The 17,802-nt window shown below is 37.5% G+C and overlaps 1 protein-coding gene across 1 annotated transcript; it reads right to left on the reverse strand.

Moving 5' to 3' along the window:
* Positions 1–2,234: 2,234 nt before the first annotated feature.
* Positions 2,235–3,397, reverse strand: LOC141482571 (uncharacterized). The gene is made up of 2 exons (XM_074176061.1): positions 3,147–3,397; positions 2,235–3,083 (listed from the first exon to the last, which is right to left on the reverse strand). The coding sequence occupies exons 1-2, from the start codon at positions 3,296–3,298 to the stop codon at positions 2,372–2,374; spliced, it is 864 nt and encodes a 287-aa protein (XP_074032162.1). The 5' UTR covers positions 3,299–3,397; the 3' UTR covers positions 2,235–2,371.
* Between the last annotated feature and the right edge of the window lie 14,405 nt (positions 3,398–17,802).

Consider the following 17,802-nt stretch of genomic DNA (forward strand, 5'->3'; position numbering starts at 1 on the left):
TGTCAGTGAGACACTGGAAGATCCCTTGGATTTGTATTGTGCATTGGATGCATACGTATTGATCAGCACAATAGATGGAGAGAACAAAAAACTATGTTGGTGCTGCTTTCGGTTTTATTCGCATAGAAACAATAATGGAGGGTGGTATGCCCATGTCAACACCCACAACACTGTCTCAATTATGGAAATGGGACAGAATTGGTGTGAAGCTTGCGAGAGGCCACTAACAAACTTCACCCGAGTATCTACATGTATTATATGTAATAATGTCCAACCTGTGGCACAATAACCGTGGACCTACTGGTCAAAAAAAAAACAACAGCCCTTTTCAGGGCTACATTATTCACACAAACAGTAGTTAGTTGTATTAGTATTCATAGATTATGTGACAAATGAATACTTTGATTAATAAAAGTCTAAGTTGGAAATTTGTTAGTCTTTGAATATCTATACATTATATGACAAATAAATTACTACTTTGACTGAAAAGTCGAAATTTGGAATTTGATAGTCATTGAATATCTATGCATATGATGAGTACTACTTTAAATGAAAGTTGAAGTTGGCATTTGTCAATCATTCATATGCATATAATGATGAATACTTTCACATACATATATTTCGTTTGAGATTATAATGTTAACATAATGTTAACAATGGTATGAATCTGTTTCTGTTTGAAAGTATAATGGTAGCTCTGAAAAGAGCTATTTTTTTTATTGTTTCAGTCTTTAATTGTAGCCCTGAAAAGGGCTGTTATTTTTTTATTAATCCATGCAATGATATGGACTAACGCTCCTCATCATCAGAAACAATAATTATGGTATCGTCATCTGAATCAGATGATATACTAATGATATCATCCTCATAGTAGTCATCTGAATCAGATGATATACTCATGATGTCGTCGTCGTCATAATCAGCTGAATCAGATGATATACTAATCACATCATCCGCATTATTATCGTCAACAGCATCTATGTCGTCCTGAATACCTTGTTCCACTCGTTCTGCGAAATCATCAGGAAGATCATAGATTCGCTGCAGAAATTGAGCGAAGGTTGTACTCAAATGATCAGACGTTGAATCTATTTCATGTACTTGGATGGGTCCTGTACTCGACATTGTGGAAGAATGATATAGAACTGGGATTGTTGCTATATTTATATTGGAAGAAATGAAATGGAGGGGGTGAAATGTAGAACAGTGTTTGAGATTCGAAAACATCAAGAATGAAACTCTGAGCGATTATTAGGAGAAATTCTAGTGATTATTATGGAAAAAAAAAAACTAATAAGAGGGAGAGGAAGGGAGGAAGACACTGCCCCAGCCTCGCAGTGCCTCGTGTACACCAACCAAAAAGTGTGTACTCCGTGGAAGGAAAGGAAAGGAAATGATGGACGAGTAGATGATTATATGTCATCATCGGAATTGAGGACATCATCATCGATTAGGATTGGGGATGGCGGAGGACTATCCTCGATGAGGATAGGGGATGGTGGAGGACGTCTAACGTCAAGCTCGTCATCAGCATCATCACCAGAGTCGTCGTCGTCATCATCGTCGTCGTCGCTACTCATTGGGACAATGTCATCATAAGCAGGGTCCCACCATCCGTCAGGATCTGGATATTCCGAGTCATCCAAGTGTCCTTCGTCACTGCCAGTGACATGCTGAACTTGCATCCTGATGTCGTGATCCCGGTATTCGTATGGCGGACTGTGGGGTTCCGTGGTGGAAGAGACAACCTGTACCTGGCTGTTATCCCAGTAATTGAAGTTGTACCCCTGATCCGGGCAGCTATAGGGTTCGGAGGTTGAATCGGGTTCCATCTCGATGCTAGCTGATCAACTGAATGTTTCATCAGATGATTTCTACTTTTATACTTTCGAGAGGGAGTGGGAGAGGAGTGGAACATTGAGTAGGGGTAAATTGTAGTGTGACATAAGACATATTCAATGAGTAGGGGTAAATTGCAAAGTGACATAAGACATATTCAATGAAAGAGATACTTGAATGGATAAAATACAAATGAAATATACTTGTCGATTTCACTATGAAACATGTCTATTTTTTTATTTTTTAAATTTTCTTCACATGAAATTATTTACAAGTGATTAGAGAACACAAAAATTGATGTGAGGTATTTGTCTAGAAGAACTTGGAATTGAAATAAAAAAATAATAATGATAATAAGAGGAAGTGAAGAAAAATGCTCCAACCATCGCATTGTTCAATGTGTACCAAACCAAAAAACAGTGTACACCCTTTATTTCACTTCCTTTTCCTTTATTCAATATAAACTTAACAAATATAAACTTAAAACTACCATAATTAAATACTCCTAACTAACCTAAAACTAATCTTACATTTACACTTCATCTACAAAAAGAGTGTCCATAACTGTCACTACTTTTTTGTACAGCTCTATCGAAGAGGTCTTTGCTTTACACCTTTCCTGCAGAGATGCATAATTCCGATCTATTTCGGCCATTTCCTTTTGGAGTTCCCTCCGTCGGTTATCCATTTCAGCCATTTGTCGCTTCATGGTAACCAACTCGGCCTCGCTAGATCGGGCAGCTCGTTCTGCTTTCTTGCATCTCTGCAGAAAAACACTCATCTTTTCACTAACCTCTCCGATAGGCTGTGGCACCAACACCTCAGGATCCGCCGGTGTCGCTGGCAGCGGTGGTAGTCGCGTCACCAACGGCGACAATATCACCAACTCCGGAGAAGGACTCCTCGGAATTTCCACTGCTGCTGGTGCTGCTGCTGGTGTGGAGGCCCTCTTACGAGAGGTCGAAAAACTACCTGCATAAGGATTAGTCCTATTGCAAGTAGCTCGGTACTTTGAAATAGGACCAACCTTTGCTGCAGGTCGTTGGCAAACCTTCTTCACAGCCCTGACTTCCTCCTCCTCCTCGAATAAGTCAGGGCTAGAAGATCTGCACCTAACTCGCGAACGCGAAGTGGTTGGCTGGTCAACCGTCACCGCTCTCGAAGATGCTGCCTCCTCCTGGTCAGCGGACACCGGCAGAATAGACGCCACAGCATTATTCACCTCCTGTGTATTGGTTGCCATTCTGAAAAAGAAGAAATAATACAAAGTTAGTTGATATAAAAAATAACATTCCTAATTTACTTACTCAAATATCAAGTTGGTCGTTGGAACGTACTGCCTTGTTGTGGAGTGGACTGCTCTCGATGAGATGACTTCTCGAACTGAATGTTGTGGAGTGCTCTCCGGAGGGTATCGACTTCGATGCGTGAGCGGTGGGAAAATGGTGGGAGCGCACATGCGCGATGAGGGTAGGGGTGTACATGCGCAAATGTTGGGAGTCGGGGGGGCGGGGCTTCGGGGAGGGGAGGGGCGGGGCTTCGGAAAGGGGGCGGGGCTTCGGAAAGGGCGGGGTATCCGAAAAGTTGGTGGCGACGGGGGGGGGGGGGGCGTGGCCCTAACGGGCCCCGCCCACTGCCTGGGCTCCGCCCAGGTGGGTGGGGCCTCCGGCCCCAGGTAGGCGGGACATCTGGAGAGACATCTACGCCCTCTTCGCGCGCGCGTTCGTAACATAATATGCAACCGAACACCTAACCTAACGTATTAACGTAACCTAACCTAGTACGCTAACCTACCGCTATGCAACCGAACACCTAACCTAACCTAACCTAACCTAACCTAACCTAGCCTAACCTAACCTACAGTAACTATTAACCTAACCTAACGAGGGAATACTAACCTAACACCTAACCTAACGTAAGTATGCAGCTAACCTAACGTAGCTATTAACCTAACCTAACGAGGGAATACATTCACCATGTTGGTTCCATTAATACATCATCAGTTGGTTTTGGTTTTGGTTGTATTATTCTATGATTTGGATTAATGTTCAGTCCTGGATATCCCAGTCCACCTGATGATGATGGCCTGACTTTATAGTTTCTCTCCAAAACTTCTTTATGGTTTTTCTCCAATACTTCAACTCTCTGTTCCAGTACATCATACTTTTTCATTGTAGTCCCTGTTATGTTTGACATAGCATCAAATTTTTTATTTGTAGACGCTGTTATGTCAGACATTTTTATGTCTACATCACTTGTAAGTTTGTCAAATTTACGAGTGAAAGTTATCCGAGCCTCTGCAATTTTATCGTTAAATGCTTGCCGGGCGTCCCGAGCAATATTGCCTATTGTGGATTGTATTGCAGCTTGTAGGGCTAGAAGTATAACTTCCTTTGCTCCATTAATTTCCCCCTCAAGATATGATACAGTTACACAATCACTCTTGTCAATTGGTTCACTTGTATTTTTCAATATTTTCCTTTGCATGTCATAATGACCATCTTTTGTTAATTTAAAACCATTCCCAGGAGGACCTCGAATGACATTACCACCCCATTTTCTTTTTCTACCAAACTTATCGATTGTTTTAGACATTGTGCACTCTACGATGATTCTCTTCAAACTGATATTTCTGTCATTTACATTATACTATATATTGCAGTAATTGATTAGGGAAATAGAAATAATACAAATAAAATTTTAATCATTTTATATTCATTACAGTAATACATATACATACATACATAATACATTAATATCACATTACTTCTATCATATATTATTAATTATAAATGGCTACATAAATATCAATATTGAATTTTCCGGTTTTGAAGATATTGAATGATATTTCAATCATTGATCTCGGCAGATAATAAATTAATCAATTGATCCAATGGAGTCTCCTGAGATTGTGATTGTTGAATAATATTACTTATCCAACGAATGTTCTCATTTGGATCGTTTTCATAAAATTCAATATCATTATGACCCCAAGGAAGAGTGTGGGTAGTATTCGGAATGATAAATCGTTTATCATCGTGATATGATAATGCAACTTTATTTTTTAATTCAGTATACATATCATGTAACACGCTTCTAAATGAATTCATCTTTCTGAATATCATACCACCTTGTTCGACGATTTTTTGATAATCTTCGCATGTCAATTCATTCTTTATTACAGATCGTTTAACCCCTTTGGCTTTCTTAAATTCACTATCAACAGATTTCACATAATATGCTTTAGCACCTGTACCATAAAAACTCATGATTGGATCATTTGGAAATTCATCTTTGAAGTTACCCAAGACTGAACTTGTTACTGGAATATTGAATTGGTTAACTATACTGTAATTGGATGTATCAAATCTACTTATGTTAGTTTTTATGAATTCATAAAAATTTTCTGTGTTTACTTTAAGAATGAGCGAGTCGGTATCTGTGTAAAGTAAAGAGACATTTTCATCAAAGTGTTGTTTGATGCATCCATAGAAAAAGTCATACATGACTGTTTTAGATAATTCTAATATGGAAAATCCCAAATATAATGGTTTATCGTAATGAACCTTCACTCTACCCAATTGAATGGCAACGAAATTATCAGTGAAAATTGAACAATTTTTGAAATTTGGTTTGGCTATGAGAGTGCTGGCACCTATATTTTTCTTTATATTTTCCCAATGTGTAACGAGTCTAACATCAATTCGATTATCTACATTCTCCATTGTCTTTCCATACACCGCATTATTCATTAGTTTATAGAAATCTTTAACAGATTTGTTGTTAGACCTATTACGCATTTCAGTATTAAGATCTATATAGGGTTTCATCCAGCATGATTGTTTGAATTTCAATACTCTATGTGTATTCATTACAATCAATCCATTTTTGACAGCTTGCTGTAGATTCCTATAATGAACAATATATTTTCTTTTATCATTCAAATTTGGAATTAATTTGGGAATTTTCGATTGTGTACGAGGTGGTATTATTTTTTCGACTAAAAATGGAAGGTCAGAATGTTTATCATGCAACTCTTGTGGATAATGAATGTCCACTTCAAATACATACCCATACGGACTATCAGTACTCACATCCATCACATCGAGATTAAGAATTTCATTTGGTGTCAACCATGTAAATTCACTTGTTGGTAGAGGTTGTGACATACTGTGACCGTATAGATTTGTTGCATCTAAATATGTAATGAATGTGGAAGGTTCGTTGGGATTATAATTGGGTAAAAATCTATTATTTGCTATATGTTTCCTCTCGCTACATTGACTAATTCCACCTCGTATACCTTTTTGAAAAAAGTGAATCATATCAATGTCAGTTAGTAATTCCAATTCAACATTAGTGAACTTCAACATGGCATCCCATGATAATCCAGGTGCAGTGTAATATTGTGCCGGATCTAAGTTATATATCTCTAAACTTGTGGTGCGGAAGTTTTCAAAAATATCACATAGTAGCAATACATCCGACTTCAAATACAAATCAGAGTATTCCCCCAAATTCTGACACTCGAATAAATTCCAAACTTTTCTAGCCCTATCATAATCAGTTTCCGATATATGTTCACAATTGAGTGTGTCATAAAACTGATTTTTTGTCGGAAGTAATGGATAATTCAATTTGTCAATGTCATCAACAAAACTATATGGAAATACACCTTTCTGTCTCATCAAATTGAATTTCTCAATTTGTGGGAAATGTTTGTGCATCTCCAAACATTGATCGGAGGTCAAGTTTGCACCCAACTTCTCCAACGAATTAGTCATAAATTTATAACTATCGATAAATCTCATTTTGAGATAATTCTTCCTAACCACACCATCTTTATCGGTATAGCTGTGTGTAAAGAGATGCTTCGTGAAAGATATATATTTCTCTTTAGTTTGCGGGATAACATCAACTTTCTCTTTATTCCTATACAATTCTTTTATGAATAAATGACAATCATAACCACTTAAATTATGAAAAATGATAGGTATGAAGTTTGGTATTTTGAAATTTAAATTACATTTCGAGTGAGCGGCATGTGATCTTTTCTTTCCTGTGACATGACAATGATCTCTTACTTTGACGTCACCATCAGTAAATGCTTTATTACATATACCACAAGTTCTGGCTGCAACAAACTGTTCTTCTTCTTCGACAGTTTGTGTATCCATTGGTTTAGGGTTTCTGAGATGATTTTCATGTATCTCTTTCAAATCATCTTCAATGCTACTCACAAATTTCTGAGCTGCATCTACACCCCTATATGTAACAAATTTTGTCAAATCATCATTATATGAACACTTTATCAAATAAGCAAATGAATATGGGGCATGTTTGAATGTTTTAATCGTGTATGAACTTCCAGGATTTGGCTCATTCACATGAATCGGTTTAAGCACTGATTCAAAATCAGCATACACTACAAATGGCACCCTCATTTGCCTCTCAAAGTTTTCAAACATTAGTTTATTTTCCGCAACCATTCTACCATATTTATTGATCTTTAAATTAGTAGTTGGTGTTGTGGTACTAATGTGATTACAATCATACATATTATGACGTAAAAGCAATCTCTCATCAGAAAAATATATCAAACATCCGTCACAAAAATATTTTTTCTGTCTATGAGCTGATAGTTGATTAGAAACTAATCTTGAAAGATCTTTGATCCAACAATAGTGACCATTACCGGAGTCATCAGTTATAAACAACAAATTGACATGTCTCCGGAGTCTTCTCTGTGAGTATCGCAATGGACCAATCACTTCATACTTCATTTTACCCTTCTCAAATGTACTCTCTAAACCGTAAACATTAATTGAAATATCATTCCTATCTTCGAATATTTCGATACTCTTATTATTAACTTTAACCGGAAAATCCATACCTGTGACATCTAAAACAGTGGAAAAATGTGGATATGACGTAAGTTCGGACACTCGACTATCTGCAGGATATAATGCTGATGTTATAGCCCAAGCAAAACAATATTGATCTTCATTACGAACATTCACAACAGCTTTCTTCCATTGAATACATTGAGGCAGCTTCACATATGAACGTCCTTCCAGTGGACTGTATTTATTAATGTTGACCTCGAGAAACAATATTTTTTCACAAGTCCAACCTGAATTATAAAAAAAAAAAAATATTACTATTCAATCTTATTGAAATTTTTAAAAAATAAATACCTGAGTCACGATCCTGGAACTCAGTCGTTTGTGCCACAATTACATCACGGAATCCATCAAAAACAGCATTCAAATCTGAAGATTGGTCCACTATTTTATTTTGGGAATTAAATGACTTCGTGTCCCTCGAATCATCAGTCTGAAGAATATAATTCCCAAAAACTTCCATATTCACCTTGATGCTTTTATGGATCCTGATGGCTGATTCCAGTAATTCAATGACCTTCTGCCTAATCTTATTGAAAAATGAAATGTAGTCACTGGTTACAATCGAACTCTCCACCCTGTATGTAGCAATGCGGCAATTGAATGCATTCGTTATAATTTGAACACCGTCAGACAATTGAACACATGCATTATTTTTATGACTCATGGTTCTTCGGTGAGAATTCACTTGGCTCATAGGAATTGTCACATTACAACAATTGCACGTATACATAGGTGTTGCATTATCCACTCTCACCCGTTTCACTGCAGGCCCTCCTTGGCAACTCTGGAGCTGATGCCGACGAAGATTATCACTACGAGTGAAAGATTTACCACAGTCACAGGAATACATTTTATATAATAGTTCTCACTAACTCACTTGATGTAAACTGACATAGCCAACACTCGTACGCTTCTTAAATACACTCTGATAGGACCCGTCAAGACGTCATAGCCAACCCCACTTCTCAACTACATGCGCCAAGATTACCTCCCAACTGAATGCGATAACAGATGTCGATATACGAGCAAGCAGTGGTCGTTGCGGTCTCGGAGAGGGTAGACGCTAGGCAAACAGTCCTCGGCTGCCGTTGTGTCACCATCGATAGCGGGGCTAGAGCGAACCTTCATCGCTTCAGGAGAGGTGAGGGCAGACCGATGAATACGCATTACTCTGCCACACGTCGTGGAGTGAACATGTCGCTCTCTAGCCGTTGAACGGTTATTGCTGTGACGTCACTCCACTACTAACTTGGTGCCCTAACACCGATGGAGCATTTATTACTTGGAGGATCTTCGAAGTATGCAGACGTATGTTTGTACATAGACAAACAAGCACATGATGAAACCCTGTACCGTGCATTCTCCTACACACACACATAAACACACAAAATCTCATATGAAAAAAAAAATCTGAACGATCCATGCACCAGACACTTCAAGGTCACAACGCCTTGACTTCACTGCACAACAAAAAAACTTCACCAAACAACAACCAATAAAAAAAGCAATTAATACGTCATAGTGGTGGGGGGAGGCCGAGAATCAGCTGTAAACAACTACTTGCATACTAAGTGCAGGTGGCCACTTCCAACAATTTTTATAATCAGTTTTGGTATTATTACTAATTAACAAATTTGTGCTATTCGTTTAGACTTTCTGTCACAAAATAAAATAAAACTCGTTTTTGTGAAAAATTTATTTTTTTGCAGATTATGTTTTCAAATATCATTAGGGAATTGGTAATGCGTTATGAAGCAATTTTCAGATCCTCATACAGATCCTGTATACTACTTTTTGGCTAACTCCTTCCCAAAATTCATACAAATGTTATTCAGACAAGACTATTTTCCAAATTTTTCCTCGGCTAATCCAAAGGTTTCGATCTCGAGTGGACGTAGTAATCCGTTATTCAATGTCGTGGAAAAACCTCACTTCACGGAGAGAATTCACTCGCTTTACCGCCACGGTAGACAGAATTATTATTCCGAAATTTCACTATAAATCCGCCAGATCGCTCATACGCTCAAATTAACACTTCTTTATTTCCCTAATAAACCCATATAAATCACGCTATTTCTCCAATCTTTAAAACATTACTTATTATCGCTCAAATAAGATGCTCGACCGCGCGTTGTTTCCGCTCTATCCCCTCGATACGCGGCGTCGCGACTTTTTTTTCAAAATCTTCTAACTCGCTCCCCTACGCTTAAAGACCTCCGTCCACGACTTTTCTTTTTCCACTGCCACACGCCGGCCACTTTTTCAAGATCCGTTTCCCTGTCCAAAATCTTCGTCACCTCTCTCGACCAATTCCGGGAGGCTCTCTTTCTCTCGGGGTCAACTTCAATTAGTCTAGATCATGACTAATTAACCCATAACCCCGCCTTTTTTAATGGACGCTAAGCTCGGTTTCAAGTCTCAGAATTCCGACTTCCCACGAGATTGTTTACTCAGCAAAACTTCGAAAGCCTCTTGTTTAGATTACTGTCGCCAATCTACAAGTCTTTGTGACCTAGGCTGTTTATCTTATCCAAGATTTCCGTCCAGCGGTCAGGTATTTGAAATAATAATATATGACCCACAAGTGTTCTTACATAAACATTTTCTCCTTCTCGCTAGTTAGCCGATACATTTTCAAACTGTTATTTCCTTCATGACTGAAATCGTTTTTTTATTTTGTTTTTTTTTTTTTCAAAGCGATAATTTTTTTCGAACTTCGCCGGTGAAATTTGTGGATTTCATGTGAATGATTCTATGTTTTAAAATACTGACATTGCTAGGTATTTCAGAGGTAATAGTGAGGTCATTTCTGATATATTACTGATAATAACCTGGTTCATGAAGTTAGATTTTGAGTAATTGGTAATTTTAGGATTCCTACAGAATGTATTGTTTTTGTTTCTGTTAAAGAATACAGAGATATTGTGAAAACCCAAAGACATTTTCAATGATTTTCCAGAGTGATCAGATGTGTTGTTATAAACTGGTCACTACTATTGAAAGAACGTTCAATTATTGCAGAAAATGAAGGAAATGACTACTTTTGCCTTATTCCGAGACATTTGGAAAATGAAAATCACTTCATTCATTGAATCATTCACATACATCTGTAACATTTTTGAACAAAAAAAACCCAGCGAGAAAAATGACGGAAAATTTCAGCTGGTTTTGAATAAGTGACAGACATCTGCTACAGATAATTTCAAATAATTGTATTGAATAGGCATCAGATGGCGAACGATTCACTAGAAACCAATGTGAGCATTCATAGATTTATTGAAAAAAATGTTTTTTGCTGAATCGTCCAATGGCAATTTTTTGAAGGCAATGCTTGATCAACTTTTTCAAGGCGAATTGGCTGTCCTTATTCATTGTTCACTGCCTGAACTCCTGTGTATGCTGTTTTTGGCAAGTTTTTGGTTACGGATGTGGGGGTTGAGCAAACCGGCCATCGGATGATCGCTTCCACGTAGCCCTGCTGGATACGGAAATGACAGTGTTACGTTATCTGTAAAAGGTACCTATTTGTTGTCGCTTGCCCATCTACTAATAGGTCATATCGAGATCATAAACAAGCACCCGATAGCTGCTGCCACTAACGGAAAAATTAGAAACTTTGTTGGTCCTTGACCAAGGTATTTTGATAATTTTCAGTTGGAAATTGACAATGATACTCGAACTGTGGATTTAACTTATGGATTTTCGTAAACGCTATAAGCGGTTGTAATTCGCATGGTCACAGAAACGGATTCGTAATAGTGCTGATTTGGAAGGTTAAGAATTCCGTTTTTTACCTCTTCGGAGGATATTTATATCAGTTTTTTCCAACTGCATATGAAAACGTCTTCGAATTATTAGGGTTCGATAATCGGAGGTGGGTTTTCAAGTATTATTCCTTGTGTCATCACAGAACAACAATATATCCCATAATACGAGGAATCTAACAATATTTTAATTTCAGGCGTTCAGTAGTGCAGTACTAGTAGTGCAGACTTTCTTTTTGAGTGAAAATTGAATATATATTATTTTTTTACCAATACCTTCACATTTCACATTACCAATATCATGTCTTCCGGTCAAATTCCTCTTCACAAATTTCTAACTAGAAAATGAGTTTTCCCCTTTGTTGTGCAGGAGATTGGAAGGGTAGTTTTCTTTTTCCCATACACCCTGTCCAGTTTTCTCTGTCGTGCACGACCCCCCTCCGTGATTGGCTATTATTTATTAGTTACGGGTTCCCTCGCACATTGCCAAACCCTGTGTAGAAATATGTCAATATATCCATTTGCCAGTTTTTGAGTTTTATTGGGACATTATTGTATCGTGGATAATTATTAGATTTGGATCTGCTTGCTATTACATTATATAGGGTTAATAGTAAATCTGTTGGTGCCCTCGGAACGTAAATCATTTGTATAACTCACCCCCCTCTCGCTGTCTAAAAGCCAGCTGTGAGCAAATAACCCTATCCTGTTTATATCTGAAATACCCCACTTATGAACTAATGATCGAATAAATAAGTAATAAGAAAAAAAAATTACGTAACAACAGAATCACTTGTGGTTCTGTTATTACCGAACTGAATGGCATTCCAACGATGGCTTAATCCTAAGGTGTGTGTATCCATGCCAAAAGGATGAATGACACTCAGCATATCTGCCCTCTCTATGGAACTTTCGAGATACCGGGCGCCTTCTTGTCGTAGCATCGCCTTGTCACGGTAACGCGGGGCTCTGCCGCCATTGATCTTTTTTCTCCAGCTACTTGTGGGACTTTTATGAACAGAGTAAACTCAAAAATTCTTTTAAACGCATAGTCTGCAGATGAGATGGATATCGAGCTTACGACTCCAACTGACTTCCCCTGTAAATTTAGATCAGAAGCGAGAGCTTCTCAACTCTCCAACATCTGAACCAATAACTGAACTTAGAGAAAAGTTTTAGTGGTGCAGCCTGGAAATCACTGAGTCGTCCCTCAAGAGCGCGGTATCTTATGAAACCGCCTTGTACCAAATCCTTGAGCGGCGTACGCAGAATCTGTCTCAAGTGGAGGAACAAACACCCCATGAGCAGGTTAGCAAACGTTTTCAAGTGATGATTCACCAAAAACATAGGCGAAAAAACCCTGCACAGTTGAATCTAAGGCATCGTCAAGTGTGGCTGACGTGCAAAAACCCTCATATGGAAAGGTTATCGTGGATATCAAGTTGGGATTCTTGCAACTTGACTAACCGACTATGCCATTGACAGAGCATATACTTTATGCCTGCCCCGCTGGGGACCGAGTTAGATTTTTAGAGTCCGGCAGAGCCGTACTCTTACCATCTGACCTCGTCCACTAGATGGAGTGACATTTTGTGATGTTCGCTCCAACTTTGGAAGAGGAAATACTGAGAAATACTGAGAAATACTCTGAGAAATACTCTGAAAGAATTCCGATTTGCAATTGTGAAATATCATTGACTTTAGGTCGATGATGGTCACTATCTTGCACTGATGAGTGGCTAATAAGCCCGAAACCGGTTTGCAAGTGTGCCCGTTCCATAATTGAAAGTCGACTCTTTCAGTTGTATTGCCAATTGCATATGCAGGAAATTTTCTATGAAGATTCCTGCACTGACGCCTGTCGGATATAATCCAACGCCCTTCGTGGTATCAACCAGGGGAGTAGTTGTTTTCTGATAGGCGTCAGTCCATTAAACCTACTGTCTAGGTATATAGAGCCTGGATTGAACGTTTGAAGTTCATTTGCTTTAGATTTATAACCTAGTACCTCTTCATCTACCTGAGTAATAAATCACAAAAATAATAAGATCGCCTATGAAAGATTCACGTCGAGCACTGTCAGACCTTTTATTCATTTTTTTGGTGGTGGAAAAAAGCTTTCAAGGCATGGGAGAAATCCTTGGTAATGGGAGAAATCCTTCGGGAAAGCTATAGTTGGATCATACACGTCATTCTTTGAGATATGAGGAGACATTCTAGAAAGTACCAACGGAGAGCCGTAGGAAGTATATGAAAAAAACATCAAAAATGATGATACCCCGTGAGTAGAAGCCCTGATATTGTTGGTATATTTTGGAGCGGCCCGAGTACTGAAATCTACAGTTCATTCCTGAAATCAGAGGATAGTTTTGAGCATTTTCCTTTACTCTGTGCACCTAAGACAGCTGTTGAATAATTATCGAGTTTGATTGCAGTTGATCGAAAAGTAGATTTTGGATAAATTAAGATTCAGGCAGTTACTTTTAACTGCTCATTTACGTAAAGGTCTATCTCTGTCAGTTCAATACTCTTTTATATAAAGAAACTTCATTGGAGCATCCCTTGTTAAGATGCAGCCCCTTAAAGGGGGTACATTAAATTTGTATAACAATTTTTTTCACAAGCACTAAAAAAGTCACGATATTGAAATCAACCTGACGTTTTGTACTACCAAAAAGACACTTTGTCAAAAATGTAACTTTTTGTCTAATTATTTGTTTACCATTTAAAAATTTCCAATAGCCTGTTTCATTCTAAACAAAAAATGTCTCCTGGGTTTTTTGCCCAAAATGAACCAGTTCACAGCAAAAAATTCTTTTAGGAACAACTACAGAGATACATCGTCATAAATGCGAAAATACATACGAAACTAATCTATCTAGTAGGTCGCTATTAGCGATAGTGACAATTAAATTGGTATGACGCTGTCAGTTTGTGAATTTTCGAAATTGAATTAATACTAATTGTGTGTTGTTGTTGTTGTTACTTTAATAATTCACTTGTTATTAAAATTGCATACACAAATGAGGACATGGCTGATATGCATTACGTTTACGGTCTGTCGCAGGGAAATGAGTTAGAAGCTTCTAGAAGATATGCTGGAATGTATCCTCAACGGCAGCATCCTTCACATAGAATATTTGCTCAACTTCATCAACGATTACGAGAATATGGTATGGACAAAAGAACGCAGGATTGTGGTCGCCATCGAGAAGTACGAACACCACAGCTTGGGGAAGCAGTACTCAATTTCATATAAGACCTACTACCAGTACTAGAAAGATTGCTTTCCAGCTAAATACTGATTATATGACGGTATTTCGAATTTTAAAGGAACAACTCTTACACCCTTACCATCTGCAACGAGTACAGGCACTGTTACCGCGAGACTCATCGAACCGTCTTGAAGTTTGCAATTGAATGCTGGAAATGATTAGAGAAAATTGTGACTTTCTGGAGACGATAGAATTCACAAACGAATGTAGTTTTTCTCGGAACAAGATTATTAATTTTCATAATTACCACATATGGGCTGATGAAAACCCTCACGCTATTGTCGAAACTAACCATCAAGAACAGTTTTCTCTTAACGTGTGGCTCGGAGTTATTGGGGATGATTTAATTGGGCCTCATTTTCTACCTCCTTGATTAAATGGTGAGGAATACGTTCAATTTTAAGAGAAGTGCATCCAGTACTGCTGGAGGAAGTTCCTTTGGGCGTCAGAAGGGATATGTTTTTTATGCATGATGGGGCTCCCGCCCATTTTAGTCAAGTAGCACGTCAGCATTTAACTGAAACATATGCAAATCAGTGGATAGGTCGAGGAGAACCACAGAACTGGCCCGCTCGATCCCCGGATCTCAATCCTCTCTATTTATATATTTGGGGCCATTTACAGCATTTGGTCTTGAGAAACCGCATCATTGATGCGTGCAGGGTAATCAAAGAGACTCCAGGAATATTTGAGCGAATACGTGGCTCAATGCGCCGACGTCTAGAGGCATCCGTGATGTCTGAAGGTAGACATATTGAACATTTACTATGATTTCTACATGTTGTGTGTTTTGTTATTGATAAATTAGTTTTGTTTATTACCATTTAATCTTTTTATGGAGGTACTAACTACAAAATAACAATAAATCCAGTTCGCATTTATGACGATGTATCTCTGTAGTTGTTCGTAAAATAATTTTTTGCTGTGAACTGGTTTATTTTGGGCAAAAAACCCAGAAGACATTTTTTATTTAGAATGAAACAGGCCATCGGAAATGAATTTTCAAATAGTAAACAAATAATAAGACAAAAAGTTACATTAGAAATAAATTTTAGGGGTAGCGTTTTCCACCCCTTACAACCATGGGGTGAACCAAATAAATTACTGGCTGAGTGTGTTTTTGGTAGTACAAAACGTCAGGTTAATTTCAATATTGTAACTTCTTCAGTGCTTGTGAAAAAAATTGTTATACAAATTTTATGTACCCCCTTTAAGGGGCTGTATCTTAACAAGGGATGCTCCAATGAAGTTTCTTCATATGAAAGATCCTATCTTGTTTTAGATGAGGAATCACCTCCTCAAATGTTTTACACTCAGTCAGTTACACCCTGTAAATTGTCTCCAACCCTCTTTTTATTATATATCGACTACTTATTGGACTTATTTCAGGTTTTTCATGTGAACTTTGAAAGGCACACTTTGATCGAGTAGTCTTTGGACGATACGGGAATTGGTTATTTTTGTTCAATTTTCGAACATATTCCTAATGAAGTATGAAAATTATGAGAAATGGGATATGATAGTCTGTTTTATACAAACCGGGAAAATGTGGAAGCAGCAGGCAATTTGTATCACCAGAGGTATCCAGAGAGTAGACAACCTTGAAAAAGAAAGGGCAAAATTATATGAATCAAACAGTGATAAGGAGTTGGAAGAAATAGCCTTTTTAGGAGCCTTTAAAAATAACGTCATCGCAAAATTTTAAAATATCAACAGGCCTATCAAGAACTAACGTCAGGACGATTTTGAAAAAGCACAAATTCTAGCTATACTGGTTCATAAAAGGTGTCACCTGTATGTAGAAGACGTAGGAGAAGAAATATTTCCCTGTTTGTTCTCTATCATTATTATTGTTATTGAAGATTCATTTATTAGTAGTAAAGTGAATAACGAGTCCCATCTTGAACCCAAAAATGTCGAAAGAAGGTACTCTGAACTAATTGATACCCTTCTATCATTAGAATTATTACAATATAATAGTGTCACTAACAATAATGGTAGGATATTAGATCTCATTTTTGCAATCAAAATCACGTACAATATGTAGATAAATCTATAGATATAATATTAAATGAAGATCTCCACCACCCTGCGGTTGAAATTCTACCAAAGGAAAAACAATTCCATAAATTGACTTTCTAACACAATGTATACCGTAACTTTTCCAAAGCAAACTACGATGCTCTGAACATTGAACTCAGTGAAAAGGACTGGGCTGGAGTATTTTCTGGAAGGGACGTTGACACGTGTCTAAATGAGTTATACTCGACAATCTATGATCTTATTGACAAACATGTCCCCGTAATAAGAACAAAAACTAAGGAACTCATTCGACGTGGTTTTCTAGAGTATTCCAAAAATATGGAAGATAAAATCAATAGGAACTCGAAAATGTTTTGGAAATTCATTAAAAATTTGAGAAAAAATACAAATTGTTTAGAATGAAACAGAAAAAATACAAATTGTTTAGAATGAAACAGGCTATCGGAAATGAATGTTTAAATAGTAAACAAATAATAGGACAAAAAGTTACATTGGAAATAAATTTAAGGGGTGCGTTTTCCACCTCTTACAACCATGGGGTAAACCAAATAACTGAAGATGCACTACAAAAACACACTTTTGTCTATTTTCCACTATATTTCTTTATTGTTGACCGGTTTCGGCTATTACACCATTTTCAAAACTAACTGATTACATTCAAATCTGAGTAATTTATACCTTTTCATACCTTTAAATGTAATCAGTTAGTTTTGAAAATGGTGTAATAGCCGAAACCGGTCAACAATAAAGAAATATAGTGGAAAATAGACAAAAGTGTGTTTTTGTAGTGTATCCTCAGTGAACATGAATTTCCACAAAATAAACAAGTCGTCAATCGAAGAAGTAAACCAAATAAATTACTGGCTAAGTGTGTTTTTGGTAGTACAAAACGTCAGGTTAATTTCAGTATTGTAACTTTTTCAATGCTTGTGAAAAAAAGTGTTATACAAATTTTATGTACCCCCTTTAAGGGGC

The sequence above is a fragment of the Leptinotarsa decemlineata genome, unplaced genomic scaffold, assembly GCF_025532065.1.
Source record: "Leptinotarsa decemlineata unplaced genomic scaffold, Ldec_3_MD MMD2_tig00001393_RagTag_RagTag, whole genome shotgun sequence".
Taxonomy (NCBI): domain Eukaryota; kingdom Metazoa; phylum Arthropoda; class Insecta; order Coleoptera; family Chrysomelidae; genus Leptinotarsa; species Leptinotarsa decemlineata.

Bases quoted from the DNA above. Each gene is read 5' to 3' on its own strand.
- LOC141482571 (XM_074176061.1), bottom strand. From the start codon at position 3,298: ATGTGCGCTCCCACCATTTTCCCACCGCTCACGCATCGAAGTCGATAC. The intron at 3,084-3,146 runs GTAAGTAAATTA...CTTCTTTTTCAG, and splicing joins ACGACCAACTTGATATTTGA to AATGGCAACCAATACACAGG.